Source organism: Centruroides vittatus, unplaced genomic scaffold (genome assembly GCF_030686945.1).
Source record: "Centruroides vittatus isolate TY-2023 unplaced genomic scaffold, ASM3068694v2 scaffold_450, whole genome shotgun sequence".
Taxonomy (NCBI): domain Eukaryota; kingdom Metazoa; phylum Arthropoda; class Arachnida; order Scorpiones; family Buthidae; genus Centruroides; species Centruroides vittatus.
The window spans coordinates 96014-121455 of NW_027122709.1; the positions used below are offsets into that span (position 1 = coordinate 96014).

The 25442-nt window shown below is 30.8% G+C and overlaps 1 protein-coding gene across 4 annotated transcripts in view; it reads left to right on the forward strand.

The window, feature by feature from the left end:
* LOC136989209 (uncharacterized) overlaps window positions 1-25442 on the forward strand; it is a 118476-nt gene that overhangs the window by 77605 nt on the left and 15429 nt on the right. For 3 of the 4 annotated variants that reach the window (XM_067287298.1, XM_067287300.1, XM_067287301.1), the window contains 10 exons: window positions 2301-2400; window positions 2450-2576; window positions 7207-7371; window positions 8877-8959; window positions 10996-11071; window positions 11162-11266; window positions 12673-12909; window positions 17344-17470; window positions 21673-21838; window positions 24559-24694. In XM_067287298.1, the coding sequence (XP_067143399.1) occupies window positions 2301-2400; window positions 2450-2576; window positions 7207-7371; window positions 8877-8959; window positions 10996-11071; window positions 11162-11266; window positions 12673-12909; window positions 17344-17470; window positions 21673-21838; window positions 24559-24694 (1322 nt within the window). The remainder of the gene's footprint in view (window positions 1-2300; window positions 2401-2449; window positions 2577-7206; window positions 7372-8876; window positions 8960-10995; window positions 11072-11161; window positions 11267-12672; window positions 12910-17343; window positions 17471-21672; window positions 21839-24558; window positions 24695-25442) is intronic. The other variant, XM_067287299.1, reaches the window with a different exon arrangement.

Genomic DNA, 25442 nt, shown 5'->3' on the forward strand with positions numbered 1-25442 from the left:
TTACCTGCAAAACTAAGCTTGAGTTCTAATGTGAGTACAGACAGAAAAAGAAATCTTACAAAATTTGAATATGATATTTACTATGTATTGGAAAAAATAAATCTCATTGACCACTCTTCAAGTTTTGATGTTAAAATGGCAATACTGCACTATCTAGACATTATCCAAAATACGACATTGATTTTCACAGCATTGCCACCAACCAAGTTTCGGTAGAACGTTTATTTTCTGCTCTTAGAATTATTAAATATGATTTAAGAGCTTCAGTGAATGCTGACTTAATAGAAGTGATTTTTTTTGTAAGGAGTAATTCAGTTTATAAGAGAGATAAAAAATAATAAATTAATCAACATTGCAAAATAAGCAACCTTTTTCTTTAGCAGTCTAAATGTTATATTTCTCATTCTTGACTTAGTTTATTTTATCTGTATCCTTATATATTACCCAATATACTCATATTCTATGTACAACATTTTTATTAAACTAATTTGTTTGTGTACGAATGTATTTACTATTTTTATTCATACATGCTTACCAAATACCATTGCCATCATCAAACAAGTCAATAAATGTGAATTTATATATTCAGTAGATCTGTCAAATTTTAGTGTTTAATTAATTTTTTTAAATCGTTTTATTTTGTATTTTTTTAAAAAATAATGAGAATCGTCATCATTATTACTTTCCTGGCTATTATATAATATGGGCCTATAACAAAGAAAAAGAATGACAATCAATCAAAAAGTGGCTTTCCCAGATTTTTACTCTTTTGGACTCGGGAAGCCTTGAAACTTAGAAGTGCAAAAGCATTCAAGTTCTTTCTGTACGCACGGATGTTAGAATGTATACCAACTGATTTAGTTCAACCATTTTGAAGTTTAATAACTCCTGTGGTAAACCACCTGACTCTGATTCAAGATCGTGCCTCCCATACGGTCTAACATTTGTACATACAGCAAAAAAATCTGATCTTTTGCATAACTTGACATTTCGAGGAGTCGTGAGTCCAAAAATGAAAAGATTTAGGGTGAGATCGTTTTTTGACCGATTGCCACACTTTTCATCTGTTATATATAACAGCCAAAAAAGTAAAAATTATCAAAGACCCCCTATAACACAGTAGATACGTTCCATGTTATATGAATTCGTGTTGTACGAGTCACTTAAATACATGAGCCAATCACAGCCTGGCACATGTGCAGTTTAGGGTTATGGCTGTTTGTGGTTTTCTTCCATAAAATTAATCGATTCTAGACTAATTTGACTCGACATTTCCAAATCACATATAATTTTTTGGGAATAATCCATATAAACTATGCTATAAACAAAAAATTGTAGGATTACTTACCGAGTGTGCACCATTCAATGACGCCATTGCTTAGGCTTGTTTTCGTCGCGGAGAGGCTCGTCGAACAGCAGACGCGTGTTTCCTGATCGGCGAATTTTTCGCAGAAAAATAACTTAACTTTGGAGACATCATTAATAAAAATATAATTTTTATGGCCGTTGAATAATAAATGTTTTTTAGTAGGTCCAGTGCTCGTTTAAACTCGACAGTTTGTACAATGTCCGCTATTGGTCCAGATTCGACCAATCCTGTCGCAACACGAGTCGACGATGACGTTTTACCATGTTGCACGAGTCTCTTTTAGCATGTTATACAAACATGATCGCAATGTTTTTGCCATGTTATACGAATCTGTGTTATATGAACCTGTGTTATAGGGGGGTCTACTGTACATAAAATACAAAAATATATAAATATTTATATATTGACTATGTCATTACTTAGAAAAGTATTCTAGCTTTGGAATAAGAAAGTTTCTACGTTCTATCTTTATTAGAACTATATTTATTGAAGCTTATATTCTGAGGTCACATGATAATGTCGGAATTTTCGGGCCTACTTTGTTAACAAGTCCCCCTGGTCGGAGTCGGAGTCGAACGGTAAGAAAGAGTCAGAGTCGGAGTTGTGTAAAAAATCTACCGACTCCATAGCCCCGTTTCTGATTATCAAACTTTTTAATAGTTGACATGATGCCAGAATTTGCCGAATTTGAAAATATTGATACGTTGAATATAAAATAAAATTATGTACCGTACAAACTGATTTAAAAATTGAAGTAATTATTTATAAATATATGTCGGAAAGTCTATAAATTTCTTAGTTTTCTTATTTTTCATACAAATAAAAAAGTTTTCTGAAAATTTCCAATTTTACAAATTTCCAAGGTGAGTTGCCACCCTGTTTTCAATAAATATATCATTTATTTTTACAATAAATTTACTTAATTTTGCAGCTGGAGGAAAATTATTGATTTTGTGTGATTTATTTTCACAAAGAAAAAATGAATTGTCAAGAGAAGAAAGACACGAAATTATAAAATATTGTAAATCAAGGTAATTTTTACTGTAAATAAATATATTTATCTTCATCTGACAAAAAAAGATATATTAATTTTAGGTTACCTGTATTTATGAATCAATTACATAAACTGCTTGATGTAATCAAACAGTCATTTGGAAATTTGAAAGCAGGTGAAAGACAAGAGATAGCATCATATTTAGTACCTGAGGTCAGTTTCCTATTATGGTTAATAATTGATTCTGGAAGCAATAATATATTTTCTATTGTTAAATATAAGATGTGCACAATAATTTAGGTAAATATTTTCTTGACTAATTTTAAATTTAATTAAGTATATATAAAATTTCCCCGAAAATGCATGTAGACACTTCAATTTTTAATAACTTTTATCTTTATTTTCTTAATTTTAATTTAATAATTCTATAATTTAGATTTCAGTTTCATGTTATAAGTTAATATTTACTCTAAATCAGAAAATTATTAAATAAAGATAAAATTTATTAAAAAATCAAAGTGGAACACCCTGTATATATGTGAAATATATTGAAGAAGAGAGATATGAGAATTACAAGCAGTTTAATAATAAGATAGGTGTTTAATGATTATGTGAATGGATAGTTTACAATAGCTAATTTAAATAACTGATTGGCTCACAATATGTAACATTACATTGAAAACTGACAGCAATCCAGGCTCAGAATGCTTCTTCTTGATTTTGTATGATATATTATTATATTGTGCCAATTATGAAGTTCAAGAAAAGGTTCTTGTTGGCTGATTAAGGCAAACACCCAATAAAAAAAAAGACGTGCATTAGACGTTAGAAAAATTAATTAATTTTCTCATGATGTAATTATATACAGGTACAATCAATGGATTTAAACTCTAGAACAGTTTATCCAGTGGTCACCCAGTAAATCCGATTGTTGACAGGACAATTACACAAAATATGACAACACACTGAATTGCAATAATACTAATCTGTACAAAAATCAAGTGTACTTATTACAAAAAGAATTTATCACTAACCTTTAATACTAAACTTACACTAGGAAAGGAAAATTGAAGATAGGAGCAAGAAGTAGCAAAGATGGAGATAGGACAGAACAAAGGTACCTGGGTCGTACAAACATCTTCCTGTTGTTCTGAGGGGTCATGTAAAATGTTTTAGAATGATCCCGTATACACAGTCTAAAGCAGCACTCAGATTCTTTATAATACAACAACAACAAATTTAAACTTTCATTTCTCGACAAGTGAGTGACACTCTGGCACTCCACAATTAATTCATAAACACAACACTGGTTCTTTTCTAGCCATTTGAACTTCATACAACTATACATTTGGAGATCTCTTGAACCCAAAAAATGTCAAATAAAGGCATGAGCATGCACGTGCAAATTTTTGCATGTGCATGCTCATGTTGTTTAATTTGTTTAACTTCTTAATTCTGATCTGAAATATTAAACAATATCTCAGAATGGGTAAAGTTTAAGAAACAAAATTTGGCACATTATCATATGTATAAAGGGTATTAAATTTTGGTTCGTAATTAAAGGTTGACAGGAAGAGAGACAAAAGGGATCATGTGTCATATCTCCAGTGTGATCAGACTTAATGAATATTTAACTTTAATTTAAATGAATATTTTACTCATTATTAGCATTCACAATCTTATAATCGAGATGGGTTAATGATAAGCTCAGAGTTCAAATGGATCTGATGTGTATGATCGAGATCCAATCGCTTCGACCTGACAAGGAATATAGTGCCTGACAACCACAGCCTACAAAACACAGAGTTTGAAAAAAACCAAATGTAGCATGATGCTATTGGTTGCCTCTGATATGTGATCGATGATGTCAAACTAGGTTTAGGGGATGATGAAATAAAGATCTCCAAGCATGGGAGAAAATTTCTGTCTTCTTATAATTAATTGCTTTATCAAATGATGCCTTAAAAATTTCAAACTTCTCTAGGTATTTCAAGTTGGATTAATTAGAGCTGGGATGTATGATGCAGATTTGCTCATAGGCTACTCAATGTCATTTTCACTCATTAAGAACTCAGGGTGGAGGAGGATAAGCCCATTTTAAAAATTATTAGTTATAAACTATACAAAAGATACTATATTTTTAATATTGAAGTAAAGGTAAACTTTCCAAATTTTTTTGGGGGAATAGTAATTGCACATAGTTGCCGTAATTTGTTTGATAGGAGACAATAATAGCAAATGTATTGCTAAGCAAACATGAAAAGTAATTTTGTGTTGGAATATGCAGGAACCTCATGTGAGGCCCTGGAAGTAGTCCATAATTAAAAAAGAAATGTATATTTTATTAAATTAAACCATCAAGAAAGCAAGTAATATGTGTCAAGACATTGACATTGGACTTTGACATCGTTGCTCATAAAGAATAGAGGGGAAGCAATAGTTAGAAAATAAAAAAAGGAATTGTTTAAACTTAAGATGCAATAAGGAAAAAGGAAACAAAGGTAAACTATAAGCGTGGGTGTCTTAGTCATCGATAAATCGCAATCAGAGTCAAGAGGATGATGTCAGATAAACCATCTCGGACAGACTTTTCTTGTGACCTGAACTAGTCTTGAATTCTACCTGGAAACAGGTAAGTGACCAATTGGGGAGCGAGTGAGGGAAAGTCTGACCAATTAGAAAAGAATCGAACATGAAAAACGTATAAAACCTCCGTCGTCGAGGACATGGGGCTTCCTCCACAGAGTTCCTCTGAGTTTCTTCCTCTGAACTTCCACCTCCCAGTTTCGACCTTCTCTTTCTGCATCATCATTAAGAGAGCCCAGCTGTGTTTTTTTTCCTGTCGCCACTGCCCCGGGGCTGTTATTCAGAAAATCTAAAGAAAGGATCTAGGACTTTCTCCACCGACACTCCATCAAACTTGGACATGCAAACCCAATTATGTAAGCATATGTTGAAAAAATAAATGGTTTTCTTTTATAACATTTGTTATTTCCTGTCTCCAGAACCGTCACCCACATACGCGAGGGCCTTAGACCATCCTGACAAAAGGGAATAAAAACCCCCCCTCTAATTGGCATGCTTACACTCATCCACTCTGACTGTACCTCAATGATTTTGAGCAGAATTCCATAAGGAGTCACCTGTGTACAACACTATCTTGAAATGGTATATGAAATTCTGGAATGAAGGCTGTCTGTGCAATGCTCAGATATCCAGGGTCAAGTGAACAAACTGTGGATTGTGTTCAACAAGCCTATTAATATAACCTCCACAAATCCATTAAACAAGCAAGTTTAGAAGTTGTCTCATAACCAACTTTGTGGTGAATTCTCTGCAAAAGACTGAAATGCTAATACTTGTGTGGAAGCAAATAGATTATTGGGTAGATGTCTGCTGCATCAGCAAAGATGGTCACATTGAACATTTGTCACTTAAGTAAAAAGATCTTGGAGAGTTTACTTTATTTCAATATTTAAAAATATAGTATCTGTTGTGTAGTTTATGAATAATAATTTTTTTAAATGTTTCACAGACTTACAAATAACCCTGTATAAGCAGAAAAAGCATTCTCTTCTTTTCTTCTAGTTAAATTTAAGTTTATATAAGTCTAGTTAAATTCAAGCATATAGTTTCTACAAACTACTTAAAGTTTGTAGAAACTATATGCTTGAATGTGATAGAATTTGTTGGGCATTCAGATTATAAATTTTGTAACAGTGAATTGTTAAATACATGCAAAATTACACATTTGGTGTTTTACTTTTAACCATACACAGTAAATCTCCCCACCATAATTTATCCTTGTATGAATACATGCACTTCTGAATTTGTGTAGGGAGAACTAATAATTTTGACTATTTTTTTGAAAGGTGCTGTAAGGTCTGAGGATATGGAACATGACTATTTTATCAATTGAGTCAAAGGACTTTGGAAAGTCTATGAAATTTATAACAAGTCTGTTTCATTTGTTAAGTGCTTCTTCAACTAGTCATCTAATACAGTGGATGTGTACATTCCAGTATGCATCAAACAGTGCATTCGTGAACCGCAATGTACAAAAATGTGTTCTGATATTCATCAAATATGCATAAAACATAATTGTTGTGAGCCTTGCCTTATAAACCTTTCTTAGAATAGTGCTTGCTTCCTTATGCAGACTTCTGCTTTAAAAATGCAGCCAACATGGTACTCACTTAAATGGACTGCTCTATTATCCAATGCTCTCTTAATAAGAGTCCTGCTAATATAAAATGTAAGAGAGAAAATCAGGAATATGTGAGAATGCTTTCTTAAGCAAACTGCTTCCTTATCTGTTGTTCTGTAAAGTGGACTCTGTTGTATAATAATGATTTGTTTAATAATACTGATAGTAAGCTGTTCACAGTTCAATAATAATCTGTTGTAAGTTTAAGAAAATATAGTACTAATTCTAAATTGTAGAAATCTGCATACCACACTGGGATAGCAATAAAAAAGGCACTCTACAACTGATAACTGGTGCAAAGTACAGGTAAACAATATGGTAATATTGCTTACCTGTACTTTACACCAGTCGATAATCTTGCCAGATTCAAGTAGATTAAGATAACTTTTTTATTATTATGTGTTTAAACTTTTTATGATTTTTTTTTAATGTGAAATACTATCCCCAAAAATGAAGTAAAATAAATAATAATAATTGAAATATAAGCGTGATTATAAAAATATTTTAAATTATTCAGTCTTGAGATTTTTTCAGTTTTTAGTATTTGACTGTATTCATTTATCTTAAGTTGTATTTTTGATGATAACACTGATTAAACTAGAATTCTAACTTTATTTTATATATTTTTTTTATTAGATAGAAGCTACATTAGATTCTTTGTTCCAGTTTGTGATGGAAATTAAATCAGCTCTTGAACAAATAATAAACACTTCAAGTAGTAATGCAGATAAGTCATGTTCTTATATGGAAAAAAGTAAAAAAGGAAGTGTCGGAGAAGCGTTTGGAAGATCATTGAAAAATGTAAATTTAAATTAACTAAATTTTTAGTTACAAAAAGTGTTTTATATTTAGAAATAAAAGCTTTGAATCTTGAAATGTAAAAACATATTGTTCATTTATTGCTTTGTCAAAGTATAAATTTAATATTTACTGAAATTAAGAAAATTTTGTAATTCAAAAAATTTCTTACATTCAGTTTTCAGCCTTAAACAATATTCCATTTATGTAATTTTTAATTTAGTAAGTTCTGGAAGAAGAAGAATATATTCCATGTTGGCACAAGGAATAACACTATAACTTAGTTTTGGCACAACATTGCCGAAAGGTTGCCAACCCATGGCCTATATCTTTGTAGATACCATTCAATAGCACTGTATCAATGAGGAGATAAAATTTGGCCAGTATCTTTAGCTTTACTTGCTCATTAATACAATGCTGTCATTCTCATTTAAGTTTCAGCTCCAAGGAGACTAAGCCATACAGAACAGTCACCTATAGCAAACTCTTGAGTGGTATCTACAAAGATACAGCTCAATATTCCAACTTTTGAATTGCTTATAAAAGGAGCCCGAATGTATTCTTCTTACTCGGGAATGAGAAAAATTCTGCCGACGAAACTATTCTTCCGGGCATTCACTCAATACTTTTATACGACAACAAGATAGATCTTCCCTTTGAATATATTGGTGCCACATGTAGATCCCTGCATACTAGGATCAAAGAACATCAGAACTCAATCAAGAAAAAGCCTGACTACAACTACCTTAGTGGCCTTTGCCTCTGACCGAGACTTGGATGTCGTTTTTGATAAGGCACATCTAATACATTGCGCATCAACTCCTTCTCATTTAAAATATCTGGAAATCTATAAAACAATTTGTAAAGGGACCACAATTATCAGCAGACACACAGTGCCATTATTGTATGCAGAGCTTTGTTTGAAGTTGTCTAGTTTCATTTAGTGTCTCTTTGTTAATATTACCATTTTTATTAATTTTAACCTCCTTTTGTTATATGTTAACTTATTTATGTAATGTTCTTTTTATTTATATTCATTTTGTACGTATTTTTATTTTTTAAGTTATTTTCTTTAGGTGTTTTAACTGTTTTTATGTATTTATTTTTATTTTATGTTAAATATCGAATATTTCAACTCTTGCACACGCAATATGTAATACAGTTCAAATCGTTCAATAGTTTGTGTTTTTAAAGTTGTTTTCTGTTCCATCATCAGAAACTGACGACGTTCTTTAAATAAGATGAAAAATGTTAGTCCATTAAATTCGTTTTTTATTACTGGATTAATGTATATTTTGAGTTAATTATAGTACATCCAGTTTTTCGCAGTAGTTAATTATTGAGATGATTACTTAATCTTGAAGAGAAGTATTGAAACTTAAAATGTTCTAGATTTCAATTAATAAATAGTACGTTCTTTGATAAAACAGCATATTTTAATATTGAATGAACAGTATGTTTTTCTTTGTACGCTCTCATTTATCATTTTTTAAAATGTATCATTTTAGGCTCTTCACATGAGAGAATTAGTGAAATTAAGAAGTTTTCATGAGAAAGTTACAGTTAGCATTCGAAATTTGATGCATAAGAAGTAAGTATTTTAAAATATTAATTATTAATTTTGTAATTAACATTTAATAATGGCATTATCCTTAGGTATAAAAAAATTGTGTTAATCTACTTGCTATCAACATATACATTAATTATCTTTTAAATATTGTATTGCCATTTTGGGCAATGCAATATTTTGGATAAATCAAGAAATGGCATGCAGTGAAATAATGAACAAGAAATATAAAAATTTAGTTTAAATAGTTTTTCTTAAAACAACAAAATTAAATTAATTTATAAGAAAATAGAATTGTTAGCCTAATTTCACAAATTAAAATAATTTAATGTGATTAAACTTATAATATATTGTGGCTTGCTAATGCATATTTTCTATGCATTTCTTATTTTTTTTTTTTTTTTGGTCTATTCTTTCCTTTGTTTGGGATTAGTCTGGCTGGATTAGTTGGCCCTTGCACGGTTCCTATGCACCTGGAAAGTTGAGGATTTTCATTAGTGTTTGAAAAAGTCATGGAAAGTCAGGAAATTTATATCAACAAGAAATCAACAAGATTCCTTGGGTATCTTGTAGATTCTTTTGCTCACTATATGGTTGATGAAGCATAGCTGTCTGCAGACAACAGGAAGTAATGTGGTGCAATGCAACTTACGAAAAGTGGCACAGAATATTTTCAGGACACAAAATTTCCTCAAAAATTATTGCACACAAAGTAAAACTGTAATTTATGAATCAGTTAATAATTATTATTACATAGTTTAAAAAATTCAAATTAAATTATAGGGTGGAGTGCCTATTGTCAACTGCTTCCAGTAGTCGACTGTGTAACCAAAATCCATGCATAATTAGTCCATCAGAGCAAGTTTAGGCAAGCAGTCTTCATAGAAAACATCATAAGATGACTCAATTTTCAATGAAATGTAAGAATAACAGGTTGCCTCACTCACAGTGATGGGAAAAATTAGTCCACAACACCTCTTTTGTTAATCAACCACATAGTGAGGCATTGTCAGGTCCTTAAATTCCATTCTAGAGAAAATTTTTGAATTGAAATCACACAACAGACTGTTAATTTGTATATAGTTATTGGGATCACCTGCCTCTAAGTTTTTCATATCTGGTCGCGACTTTCATCTATCTAACTTTGTTCTTGAGATTAAGGACAGACAGACAGATGAATAGAATTTATAGGTCTGCAATTTGAAAATTGCAGCCCAATCATCTGTTAAAAATTACACAAACTTATTCCACTCTTATTCCACTGACATAAAAAAAGAGTTTGGCCAACACAAAAGCAAAACATTTTACATAGTAAAAGAAACATTGAAGAAAGAGTTTGCTCTCCTAAATGGAGACATTATCAAATCCATGGATGAAAAAGAAGTTTACAAATATTTAGAAATTCAATGTGCTAAACTCACAGAAAATGCCCATGTCAAACAAAGATTAATAAAAGGATACAATAAAATATTAAACTCAATGCTGACAAAACAGCTGAATGTAAAATATTCATTTAAAGCACTCACATATGTTATCCCAACCAATACTCACATAAGCATTTGAAGTAGGCAGGACCAAAGCAACTAGGGAGTTTGAAGGGCACTTCAGCCTTTTAATGTCATTAAGTTCTTTTGAGTAATCAGAAAAGTCACATCACCAACAAAAACATAATATATTTTCTCAGAATTAAGAGATATACAACAATATAAAGAAGAGGAACGAGAGATGAGGAGAATGGAGGAGGAGAACCAGTCTTCTTGACTGGTACTTAGAACTATTGTTATCAGTTACAGGTAAAATCAGCCTCCACAGCTCCAGTGATAAATGACTATTATGGCCCCGAGAGTAGGCAATGATGAACGAAAGCATAGTTACTTTAGTTTATATTACTTTTCTAAATTTGATTATTTACATTATTTGATGTTTTGAAAAGAATCCAGATATAAAAATGTTTGGTACAATGATTTTTAATTTTTTAAATATAATTTTTAAATTTGAATTTTAAGTAAATTATCAAAAAATTGTATTTAAGGAGTTATTTTTTAAAATCTGAATCTTAGAGAGAATTTTAATGAAATGACATCCGGAAACAAGATTCGTTGTATCGCAAAAAATTTGGAACAGTTAATAGAAGAGGTTTGTTTTCATACTTAAAAAATTTTTTTAAGAAATTTGTTAACTTTTTTAAAAAATGACATATTTATAAATTACGTATCTTCTTTTCAGATTCCTGTTTTTCTTATGAGGATAGAAGAATTAAGATCCGCAGTTGACGAAAAATTAACTTGGAAAGAATGGAAATATCTATTTAAATTAGGTACATCAAAAGTGGTAAGTGTAACATACATAATTTAATTATAAATTAAAAAGCAAAAATTAGTAATTCTCTTTGTGTCAAAAAATATATACAAATATATAACTTTTTATTACAACACAATACAAAGATTAGTCCTAATTTTTGTATTGTGTTTTTGATAATCTCATAATAGACACAATAAAAACATGTAATGTAAATGTTTAAATATACAGTTTAACATTATGGATAAGTGAGTTGTTTTTTTTATGATTTTTTTTTTTAAAAATATACAATCTGGAAGTATATGAATTTTTAAAAATTGTTCAGAACTTTCCTAAATGCGTATGGAAAAGTAAATTAATCAAATAAAGTCATTGTCAAGTAAAACCTTTTTATGTTAGAAGTGCTGTTTCAAAATTCTGAAATTCATCTGAGAGTTCATAGAGAAAAGAATGAAAGAATTTCAGCACCCCATATTCACGCCAAACTAAACACTTTCCGACATTTGTCTATCCTCGGAGTTTATATCACTCTGAAAAGATTGTTTTTCGAGTAGTAGAGACACTGACACTGAGGATGAACAAAAATGTCTGGAAGTACTTAGTCAATTTGGTGATTTTGTTTTTTATGAAGTCCAATTCAAGCAGAAAAATAATGTGAGATTGGTCATATTATGGAGTTAGATTATACATTATATTTTTTTCTTTTACTTTTTTTGTTAAAACCAAATTTTTCTCTATAATTTCAATTCTGTATTTTCTGTAATAACTCATAATAAATAGTTTCCAGTTATTTGTGTTAGTCTATTACTAACACAAATAGAAAAGGGATATGTGCCAAATTTTGAAATAATCCAACTTTTAACTGATGGTTCCTAATTAAGATTCCCAAAATGCCATTGATGCAAGATGGCACTTCGAGTGATGACATATTTTTGCCAATGCACTAATCCTGATTATTGAGGATGAAAAGTAGTAGAATTCTGCATTGATATTTGTAAAAGTCTGTAATCAAAAAATTCCTCAGTTTCAACTTGTATCAGTCTTCATTAATAAGCAAAAGAATTGATAGTCCACTATCCATGAAAAAAATTCAAGTAAAACATAACTTTACAGTAGATGTAGTCAGTAATATTCCAAGATAATGGGATTTCTAAATAATGCAATAATTATCTCACTGATTTGTGGTGTCCTTGGAGAGAAAGGGAGATGACATAAAATGTAACATACAGATCTATTGTAGATACTGAATAAAAAAAAAACTCTAGCAAAGATTGTATTTTCTTTTATAAGTGAACTCAGGTATGTTTTCAGATGTAATTATGAATTTATTAATTTTCTATATATTATTAATATAAAATTTTAAAATATAGAAATAACTTTCATTTTATTTTTGGTGTGATAGTTTAGTATCTATTTTGAATTTCATTTGTTTTTTTCAGGCCTGGGTGTTAAGTAAATTAGTTTGCCATCGAGCCACACTTCAGACAATGATAATTCATATTAGTGAACTGATTAATAGAGAACAGTTTACTAGGAGTTTAGTGCAACTTGGTCTCTTAGGTACTTCATCAAGTTCTCAAACTAATCAAGGACAAGGACAAAGTGTAGGAAATAGTCCTGTTGCCAGTGCAAGTTGTTGTAATACTCCTCTTCATAGTCCTATATGCTACAAACAGGTACTGTTATTCAATTATATTTGATGTATAACTTCAAATTTATGAATTTAATTATTACCTAAAGATAATTAAAAGATAAAAAACATTAATGTAATTAGAATAATTGATCCAATAAGCAAAAAATTCTTTCAGTGCTTTTTTTTAAATTCTTGGAATTTTTATATTAGATATGTTATTTTAGATTTCTATTAATCTTTTGACATTCTCTATGATCTACCTCAGTGTTTTGCAGTCTGTGGTACGTGTACCCCTGAGGGTATGCAGAGCACTTTTGATACAGAAAGAAATCTAATGGCTGCCAAATTTAAAACCATATAATCTGCTGAATTATCAGGCTATAATAAGGCTAGGTTAATAATTAGATACAAAGAAGTTTGTCTAGGTGATTAAGTTGCCATTTTGTGATAATTTTAATTTAGAACTTTTGGAAGAAAAGAATAGACCTGGAGTCAGCCGTTTTACTTTCCCAGCTGTTATATATAACAAAATAGATGATATATAACAAACAAAAAAATGACCTTTCAAGATTTTTACATTTTTGGACTTAGAACACCTTTAAACATTGAGAAATGCAAAAAAATTCAGGAGTGTTTTCTGTATGTTTGTTTGTTTGTGTGTGGGGGGGCACGATTTTGTTCACCCTGTTTGAAGCTTAATAACTCCTGTGCTTTTTGTTGAAAAATTCTGAAATTTTGCTAGGAGGTTTGTTTATTAGGAGATTAATGCTATTAAATTTTAGTGGTTAAAGGTCAAGGGGTGGGAAGATAATGGGGGTTGCGTGTATCTTTAATAGGGTCGGACATAATGACAATTTTATTCGTTATCAGCATTTACAATTTTTTATAAAACCCATCCATATTCTCAAAATTAAGCTTTTTGCCGTTTTATAATAGTTAAACATATAAAAAGATTTTAATAAAATATGATAACAGATGGTGCCACTGAAATTATAAATGTTGCCAGGAAAGTTTAGCAACTCATTGCTGGTTTATTTACTTTATTTTGGCACAAAAAAAAAATATATTCTATTTTTCAAACAATCTTCAACAGAAAAAATCACAGATTTTTTTAAGCTTTGTTTTGTTTAAACACTCTTAAATACTGCTCCACACTTAAATGGCTAATACCATATCCTCCTCATTTTGTTTGATTTGAAAATTGTTTAGAACATTAATTTGTTTTTATAAATAAATTTTATTTTATTTAACTTTATTTAATAAATTAATTCAAAGTATTATAATTTTTGAGATTTCAATTGCTTATTAAATCTTAAATCTCTAAATTATACAACCTTGATCTTGATTGTAAAAATCAATTATACAAATTTTCAATAAAGCAAACTAACTACTGTTTCCCGAGTAATTCATAATAATTTGAGTTGACTGTATTACATTATAATTAATATATAAAATATCAATAGTTTCTAATTTGTACTATATATATTAGTACACAGAAAATTAATTTCCACTCTTTTCTGATGTACGGAGGCTAGAAATTTCACAGAACTCTAATCTGTTTACTTAAAAACAAACACGAGTTAAAACTAAAAAATTGTAATGCAAACAGGTAAATTCAAAGAGAGAAATTTTATTCATGTTATATTATTCCAAATGCATTTCGCCGCCAACGGCCTCCTCAGTAGGGCCTTTTACACAGAAACCTTGATACAAGTCATCCAACAGCCACAGAAACATTATCCACACAGTGAATACTTCGCGTACAATCTTTATATCTGATTAAGCTATTCCAGCATTCCGCGGTAATCACACCATTATTCAGATTCATTATGCTGGTTTGCATAATGATTGCATAATGTTCTTTAAATTTCCACTTAATTACATTTTTTCCCGATGTAGTATTTTAATATTATTAATATCGATAGAACAATTATTAGCCCGACAATGTAAAAATACTGGAGAAGTATTAATTTTAAGATGTATTGAGGCCAGGTGTTCCAACAACCTTACTTGTAGTTTCCTTTTCGTTTCCCCTACGTAAAAATTAGGAGTTTCACAGGTACATGGAAGTCTGTAAACCACACTATCCTCTTTCAATAATTCTTTTTTCACATTAGGTCTTGTCACCAGTCCAAACAACCTGTTTTTTTTGGATCGGAGCCAATTTAGTTAAATTATTACAAAAAATTTTTTGATATTTTTCGAAAATACCTTTAACGTATGGGAAAGAAACATACTTATCTACTGACTGTTTTTCCTTTTTTACTTGAAATCTATTTATTGTTAGAATGAATGCAATATTACAGTCAAACCTGTTTTTATGGGGGGGGATAGGGACCGCATAAAAAAGTCTCACGTAGAAAATAACTCGAAACCGTACGAAATAACTAGGAATTGCTTTTTTAACTCCTTGGGCCTTTTTCTGCAACACCTAATGGGGAAAAAAATCCTCTAAGAATTTTAATTTTTATATTAATTAATTATTTCCACTTAAATACGAATCTAACATTAAAAAGTTAAAAATAATCGTTAAAAAAATGATTTTATTTGATAAATATAGCTCCAGGAAGTGTTATTTCATTTACAAGGCGTGAAATTTCACACCTGCAGTCTAAAGCTGGAGGGGAGCTAACTTACCGCATCTGTTCAAATATAACATAATATTTATGGTTTTTATGCTATTAAAATAAGAGGGGACCGAAATAAATAAACGTATGAGTAAAAAATTTTACTGAATAAAAAATGAAAAAATTTGCTGATGTCATAGAAAACAACCAATAGAGTTTTTAAAAATTTTACAGGAGTCAATTATGTTCCAATTTGATTGAAATTTTCATATACCGCACAAAAAAAAATCGCACAAAACAAATCGCACAGAAAAAGACCGCACAAAAACAGGTTTGACTGTATTTCATATATTTCTATAAGAAATAAGGTTGAGAAAATATATATTATAATATAAATAACATTATAAATACCATATTTCCCCGAAAATAAGACCTAACTGGAAAATAAGCTCTGGCATGATTTTTCAGGATGTTTGTAATATAAGCCCTACCCCAAAATAAGCCCCAATTAAGATCGTTAGCCAGATGGTCATATTTAATAAATCCGTTGCAACCCATGATGGACATATTGAATTATAAAATAATAATACAGTAAGACCCTGCTTAACGCTGCCTTGCTTAACGCTGATTCAATATAATGTGGTCTGCTTGATGCCTAAAAAATGCTCAGAATTTATGCTGATTCAAATTAACGTGGTATTTCATTGATTCACATATAATACAATTATTCCCAAACACAAACCAATCAGCAAAAGGTGGCAATTTGTCGTAGCACTGTACTTCCCTTAAATCTATGTTTGTTTTGTTCAATTTTGGAAAAAATATAACATCATGGATGCCATAGGAAATACCGACTTCTCTTGGCAAGAATTAACTGATAAATGCATGAAAGGAGTGTGGAAGAAGTTATGGCTGGAGGTATCCAAGAATTCTTATTGAGAAGAGCCTATCACTGTATTGTTAGGTTGACAAAATTGTCAACTTAATCGATATGGGCGATGTAGACGAGCAGGATATTGGGGAGTTACTGCAAGTTTTGGGTAAGAGCCTTACCAATGACGACTTCAAGAACTGGCAGAACAAGGAATTCGTGTAGAACTGGAAAATAGAGATTCTGAAGATGAAGAACCCAAAAACTTTCTATACAGTTTTCCTTAGGAAAAGTTTGGTAACGATAACCGAAATCGTTGATCAAATTGTAGCGAATGATCCAGATTTTGATAGGAGTGCCAAAGCAAAATGAGGCATTTTGGATGCGATCTTCTGCTTCTGACATTTGCCAAAGGAAGGATAAAGAAAGCGACCAATGAAACTACAGAACTTCATTGCGAAAAACAAGAATTTCAGAAGAGCCAGGACCTTCTTCACAAAAAATTAACATTAAATTTCTGTGCGCATATGTGTATGTGTTATTTAACATATATTATTATGAAAAAATTTATATAAAAATAACTTAAAATTATAGTAAAATTTGCTTATTTTTTGGTCACGTGTTTCCCTATCCCTATTTACTCTATGTTAAAACGGTCTCGTTTAACGCTGTTTTGCTTAGCGTTTTGTCGTCCGGGAATGCATCTCCCACGTTAAGCGGGGTCTTACTGTATTAATATATGATTAAATACTATTATTGACAGTAATACTTAAAATAAATGATAATATAAATTATAATTAAATATTTGTAAATACCCAAACGAGCACCTTTGGATGAGACATTTCCTGAAAATAAGACCTAATGTGTCTTTTGAAGCGAAAATTAATATAAGACCCAATCTTGTTTTCAGGGAAATATGATATATACTTTTAAAAAGAAATAATTTATTTTTTTTAATGAGAATTGATTTTAATGAATGAAATATAAACTATTCCTTATTTTAATTTGAATATTTATTTAATGTCACATTTAACTTTAGTTAGGTATATTTGAATCACTTTGTCATCCACCATTTTCTCGAGAAAGTAATCTTGCAAAAAATGCACTTCAACTTCTTAAAAGTGGAAATGATACAGACATGAAATTTGAAATTGTGACTATTCAAGGTGAGTAATTTTTAAATATAACTTAGTAACATTTTGTTAACCCAACATCGTCGGGACCAATACAGTGTCGGTTTATCCATATACCGATTTATTGGATGATGGAATTTTTCCAGTTTTTTTTTCACTTCCCTGGACACAGTTTTACATACCTTCACATGCAGAACTGTACAAATCTGCCTTTTATGATTATTTAATTAACATGCCATTGCAATTTTTTCAGATTATTCTTATCCTTGGTTAGTTTGAAACAAGAACACTCTAACTAGAATTTTACTTTGTGCTTTGTACATTTTTATCTATATCTACTCTATATTCTACATCTACATCTATATTGTTAAACTACGTTATGCTATGATCCAAGTATTCTCTGGCCTACTTGTTATACTTTGCTGTTGAGGCTAAGCTCCATAAACTCTACTCAATGCTAGCTACAAATGTAAAATACAAAGTTACTCATACACGATTGTAAGGTTGCCGACTGGATGTGACTGTCAGAATGGTCGAAAAGTGGAGAAGGTCATATGTGGGTGTGATTTAGATACTGAGACAGGCTTACCATTTACAATTTGATCCTGTTTAATTAAATCAAAACATGCTTACAAGATTTTGTTAATTTTGCCTATAAAAGATTCAACTCTGATTAGTCAGTCAGAGGAGAGTGTCCAGAGAAAGCCTGAATGTTGCTGTGGATGTAGAGAATCAGTCCCTTGGCAATTTACGTCTTATGGGTCAATGTCCCTGGGATTTGTTTTGTCCATTAAAATTGTGAATAAGGTGAGTTCAGATCAGTTAAGGTGTTTGTCCACCAAGGCACAACAAAGGTAACAAATTTTTAATATTGCTGAATTGTATCCTGAGTAACAATGGCTTAGTAGAAAGAATGACTTTAGGACGAGATGTGTCTTTGCAAGTTAGTTCCTTCTGACTTGGATCATGGAGGGAAAAGAATGGATCTTAGAGAATGAATGTCATGTCCTTGAGTTTTTAAAGGGTCTCGCCTCGATTTTGCATTCCCTGTCGACCTCTCCTGTGATTCTTTTGGGTCGCAGGAGAAATTGACATTGATGCTCAAACCAATACTGATCGGATAGTATTCCTCTAAACTTTAAAACTCTCCTTCGTATTTCCTGCTTTTTGTTTACCATTTTGAAAGAAAGAATTTTTAATAGTCTTTGTGAAACATTGTGTTGTCTTTATTTTTGAAAAGTGAGAGTATAACTGTCTCGGATATTTTTTAACATGTTAACACCTAATTTCAAATTCTGTCTGAGATTTCACATGGTACCCAATGGTCTTTAAGCATTAACCAATTAGAAGGATAAAGTAAATATACAGAATGCCTGGAATATATATAGTACTGTAACAGACAATGGATTTATTACATGACAGATGTATGTAGGCTCTAACTGTAAACTGCTGGCATCTAGAATTAAAGAACACATCTACAATATCAAAAATAAGAAACACATGACTACTCTGGCTCAATTTGCATCAGAATCTGAAATAATACCATGCTGGCCTGAAGCTAGATTTTTGAGAACTATATTTGACAGAGCAAAAATTAAAATAGCCTTGTGGAGTGTTGAGTTTTGAGCATACAAAAACAGGCAACACTAAGAACAAAAACATTTAATCATACAATAAAATTAGGTATACAGCCAGCAAGGAGGCGTTGGTGATATGTACATAATATACGACTGACAAGGTTCAATCCAAGTTCTCACTTTCGTAGAAATAATGTCTTAGAAATTTCAAACCTGATACAACATTGTCCTCTGCATATCTACTCAGCCCTGAGGCCGTATTCTGGTCATTGTCTCTCGTCTCTCACAAGCCGGTCGCTGATTGGCTAATTATTTGTTTACGTTTTGAGAGATCATCGCATCTCTAAACGCGATTCTGGACAACTTTTTCTCTCTTCACTTCTCTCATTTGTCAGAGATGAGTGGATAGTTGTCTTTCGACCAGTCTATCATCTTTCATCTCAATTTTGTTATATCCAATATGGATGACTCGATGCTACTCGTGCTGTACGATCACATAACAAAATGTTTCCTTTGTTTTATGAAACCGTGTCTTGTTCTATAATTTAGACTTGATAAACACTAATGTTGTGTGTTTTTTCTTCAAAGACACTTGGCAAGTTTTCTATCAGATATCTTTATTCATTCTCGTTCAACGAGAATGAATAAAGATATCTGATAGAAAACTTGCCAAGTGTCTTTGAAGAAAAAACACACAACATTAGTGTTTATCAAGTCTAAAATGTTTCCTATCTTGGGAAAGACTATTTTGAGAGAGAAAATGTTTCTGATTTTTTTCTAGTGCCTACTCGGAAGTGCCACTGATTCCATTTTTTGTTTTTTTTTTTTTTTTTTTGGTTTTAATTATCCTACATCAATTACTCAACTATCAAATACGATGTTAATCTTACTTAGATAGTTAAGGAGAAATTAGATGGTAATATTTCAAAAAGTATCTAAGTACGCACGCTTTTCTAACTTATGTTATTAAAATTTTTATTTGTTAAGAGACAAATTGACGTTACAATCTGTAAAACCATTATAAAACAAAAACATAACTCCATCAAAATTACGTGCTTTATTTGAACATGTTTCTTTCACGAATCATGAACACTTTCCTTGTCACGTTATCTATGATTACGTACTCTGCATTTTCAAAAATTTTACAATTTCATTGGTTAAAATTCTATACTGTGTTGCACGTGCAGATAACCCAAACATGTATAATCAACCTGAACGACCAGAATCACCACTGTGTTTGAGAGATAAATTTCATCTCTCGCTTTGACGTCATTCATTGGTAAAAGAAGAGACGAGAGATAAGTGACCAGAATACAGCCCTTGGTCTCTTTTCTCTTTTGATGGAAACGGATTGGATTGTTCACAAAGTTCACTTCTCTTCCCACTTGGTTCTTTTGTACCTCTTGTACCTCCAACCAGTTCTTTTGTTCACCTCACACATAAGAAAAAATATATCCCATGCTCCTTTACATCCCCTATGTATATGTGTATGTATGTATGTATGTATGTATATATATATATATATATATATCACCTGTAGTGTCCCCTTATGTTACATCCAAATACACAAATTAGAAAAATGAAAATATAGACAAATACAGTAGAGAACCGAAAATCGGAATCAATTGGGGACTGGGTTTGTTCAGATTAGTGATTTGTTCCGATTACCGATTATGTACAAATAAATATATTAACCTGTCCGATGTTCAAATTTTTCTCTGTTGCGTGTCGCTTCGTGTTGAATTTTCGTCGATTTTAAGCCCAACGAAAATTTTTATAATAATAATCGATGCTATTGTATCATTAAAAATTATTTCTGCATTTTGGTACAAACAAAATAAATATATTGAAGAATATAAAAACATGAAAATTATACTTTAGAAGTAAATCTAGTATCAAAAACATTCGATTCAGCACAACACAGTCCGACTGAAAATCATGCCGATTACCGGCGATTCCGATTACCGGGGTTCTGATTTACGAGTCTCTACTGTATTTACACTGATAGAACATTAATAATAAACATGCATAATAATATTTTTAGTACAAAAGAAACATCACATTTGATCATTCACAAAATAAATACAGCATGGTGAGTACCGCCACAGCCTAAACTATCGAAATCTACAAACAGGATTGTATCAGAGGCTACATTAATAACAAAGACAAATTAAATCTATCACAAGCTTGGCAAGTTATACTGAGTTTGCATATGGATTCCTGATATGGTTTAGTTTTTAATATCTGAATCTGCTAGTTATATTTATATTATCCAACTGTAAGAACACCTAGAAAAATAACCAGAATTGCTATTGGTTGAATGAATGAAACTTTTAAACAGTTCAGAATGCCTTAAGCATGATGTTTGAATATTACTAGCTTTATCTAGTTTAAATTTTTTGAATGTTTGGAATCACAGTAGAACTATACTTCTATCTTATTCCTTTACCTGAAGAGGTCCTCTGAAGGCCAAAAACATTTGTCTTAGAATACCTTTTGTGTTGGAAGTTGTGTGGTAAGCAAACATTTGGTTCTTATATATAGGTTCCAGTGTCTGTGGTATTTATTAGAATTAGAATAATATAAAATTAGAGTTTTGTTTTAAACATTTAAAATTCTATTTTTATTCAATTAGTATAATTATTCCAATCTTTTTAGATTCTTCAGATGGCTTAATCGATCAAACTCGTGAACAAACAAAAATTGCTTCTGCGCACGAAGAAGAGAAGAGACACGTCATTAAAGCACACTGTGTGATAATTGCATCACGTTGTGACTGGTTTAGGAAAGCTCTTCTCAGTGGAATGAGGGAATCCATAGACAAGTTTGTACTGTGATTTTTAATAATTTTACCAAGATAAAAAACATAAATTTCTATAAGCTCATGCTCACTAAGTAAACTTTTTCAGATTTGTATAGAAAATCAGATTAAATCATTGAAAAATTTTAAAATTTAACCAAAAATCAGGTTAGATGTCACACACAATTTAAATTGAAAACAGAAAGTTAAATAGTCAGTTCAATAATCAAATAAATCAAATTTGATTATTGAACTGAAAAATCTTTAATAGAAATAATTGCAAAATTATCAAATTCATAATTAAACAATATAATCAAAATGATATTTTAATACAATATCATATTGTAAAAGTTTTCAGGCTATAAGATTATAAGTTGATAAAAGAAAATTTATTCTTAACACTTTTTCTGAAAACATAAGTACAGTACATTAGAAGTAATAAGAGTACCATTTTTTTGTAGTTATTGTTGAATATAATGTATACAAAAATTATTTTTTACTTTTTTTTGTGTATGAAATTTATCGAATTACTATTTACATATTAGAAAATTTTTTGTCTAATATAGATTCTGATTAATTAGAATTGAAATCATAAAAAATATTTGGTTAGATTTACCTATGGTAGTCAAAATGGCAGCGCTTCCGGTAATCTCGATGGCAAGCATGTTTAGAAGTGAAACATAGATGGAATTTATCGTACTGATGATTTTATATGCAAATTTTCTTTAAAATTTTACAATCTGGAAATATGAGGAATTATGCGAATATCGAGTTCGGTTATGGAGTAGACATATGGTGCATGTTGTTATGTTTTCGAATGGTGTTCGTGTTTTATTAAAGTTTGTACAATTTTTCTTTTTTTTTCAAATTTAACAAGTAGGATAATGTGCCCAATGGTGATTACTTTTTAACTGTCGTCCTAAAAAATGTAGGAAGACGAATTTATTTGGTAATTATTGGTGAAAATGTTGACAGATGGAGATCTCTAACAACACGTGTGACAAAATATGCATTTTTGATGATAGCGGCATGTGGTTGTGCGTAAAAATGCAAATTAATAAACATGACATAGTAGATGACTGTTTCTCGTGGTAATATGTAAATTAATAGATTGTGCGACGTGTGTGAAGGTTTGTCATTGCGTGATGTGTGTACCCTATGTAAGTTTTCGATTGTTATAAAACTAAGTTATTTAGATGAAATTTATTCCCAAATTTTTTTTTATCATTACAATAATTGTTATTAAATTTTAATTTTGGTGGCGTCTGACTGTTTGTGCTCCCGACAGACATTCTGGAGGTTAGAGATTCATCCTTTAACATTCATAACCAAGGCTAATTTTCTTGTGTGTTCTGAGGCCATGAGACAACGTGGCCAACACAGCAACCACAATGTGGGTGAGCATTGTAGGTGCAACTCTCCGAGGAGACATTGCCTATCACAGCCGAAGTTGCGAGAGAAGCAAACTGCAAGGCTTAAATCCCCAGAGGCTTAAATTGTTATGTACACTCCAGCCAAAACCTGTTTGAACAACTGATATATCCAATCTCGTAATTTACTACGTCCAGTTTTAGATGGATTTAAGGTAGAATTTTTTTCTTCAATTCAAACGAAGAAAATGAAACCAAAAGCACAAGAAAAAATAAGTAGAAAATTTCTGTTTTAAAAATGTTTTAGTTTAAAGTAAAGTATAAATCTAGGCACCTTTTGGTTATTTTAGAAGGTCGCCATTTTGACTACCATAGGTAAATCTAACCAAATATTTTTATTATTAATGCTTTTTATATCTTTGGTAAAAGTTTATTGATTAAAAAGTTGCAAAACTCAGGAAGCATATATATATATATATTAGGGTATCCCTTATTTTTCGAATATTTTTTTTTTTTTCTAACGCATAGGGCCTAGTTTTGTTTATTTTACCCTTAAATACTCCCACAAAAAATTTCAGCTCATTTTGATCACTAGAACCCGTGCCGACTTGCATCGATTCATTTCCATACATACGGTGCTAGAGAAGTGGCACGTATTTGCTTTGTTCACCAATCTAACACAATTTGTCGGCCTACTAACATGTATAGTTTTTTTTCGAAGATGTCAGTGGAATTATGAAGCACTAAAAAACATATTTTCTCAGTGCTTCATAATTCCACTGACATCTTCGAAAAAAAAAAAACTATACGTGTTAGTAGCCCGACAAATTGTGTTAGATTGGTGAACAAAGCAAATACGTGCCACTTCTCTAGCACTGTATGTATGGAAATAAATCGATGCAAGTCGGCACGGGTTCTAGTGATCAAAATGAGCTGAAATTTTTTGTGGGAATATTTAAGGGTAAAATAAACAAAACTAGGCACTATGTGTTAGAAAAAAAAATATATTCGAAAAATAAGGGACACCCTAATATATATAAATAAATGGTATAAACATTAAGATAGGTCTGCTGTCATTATTTGTTTCATACATATAGAAACATCATAAAAAACATATATTGGTTATATAATTACTTATAGCATGTAATTAAATATGTTGTATGTGATAAACCTGTCTGTATGTTTTTTCAATTTGTATATATTATATCTGATACATATAATATCATTACTAATAACAGTACTGAGATCTCTTGTAAGTGTAAAAAATATTTTTATTTTGTTATGAATTTTGTAATATGTTGAAAATGTTTTAAATGACAATTGTGATTTAAATAATTAATCAGATAACTTTCTAATTAATTTTTTTCTTACTAGAAAAATAATTATTCACGACACAAATCCGACAATATTTCATATATTTTTGGAATACTTATATGGAGGTCAACTTGATGCCATGCAACTGTCCACCGAACAGCTTGCAGATTTGATGCAGTTGAGTGACCGCTATGAGGTAAAATTATTTATGATTGTGATAAATGAGAAAAGAAGTTTCATAATTTCATTCAATATTTATATTTTTCTCCTTATATCCAAGTTAAAAATAAAATTTGAAATTAATTATGCATAAATGTGTCGTATTTTCATGTATCTAATCCATATTGGTACACATTCCACAGAAAATTGCTAGAACAAAAATAAAACTTTTGAATAATCTGTCCCACTATATACCATGTGCCTATGCAGCAGCCATTGCTCCATAGGAGTGGCTGCATGATTCTAATACATAGATGGTTAAGATATGGTCATCTTAGCACTTGATATGTTTTTATAATTGCCAACATCTTTCATTTTTACATAATTCTTTTGAAAGAACCTGTCTTATTGGTTACAATTTATAGACAAGCTAAAGTATTGTAAAATTTCTTGCAAAATAGTTAGGTTTACTGATACTACATAGCATTACTAAAGGTGAAGCTCAGTCTATATTAATTTTCTAATGTTTCTTTGCTTTATTATTATGAAAATAGTTGCATTATTGACGAGACTATGTTGCGTCTCTGAAATTGCACTGCTGTCAATGGCTGCACACCTTAGAGGTATGAAGGAGTACATGTCAGGAGTTGCAATTTGGCACAGAGTATTTGGTGCCCAAATCATACGCACATAAAATAAACCAGACTTGTGGGTAGTCGGGGGACCGAGAACGGGTCAAAAGAAAATACAAAATGCTGAGACTGTTTATACAAACAGGCACGAGT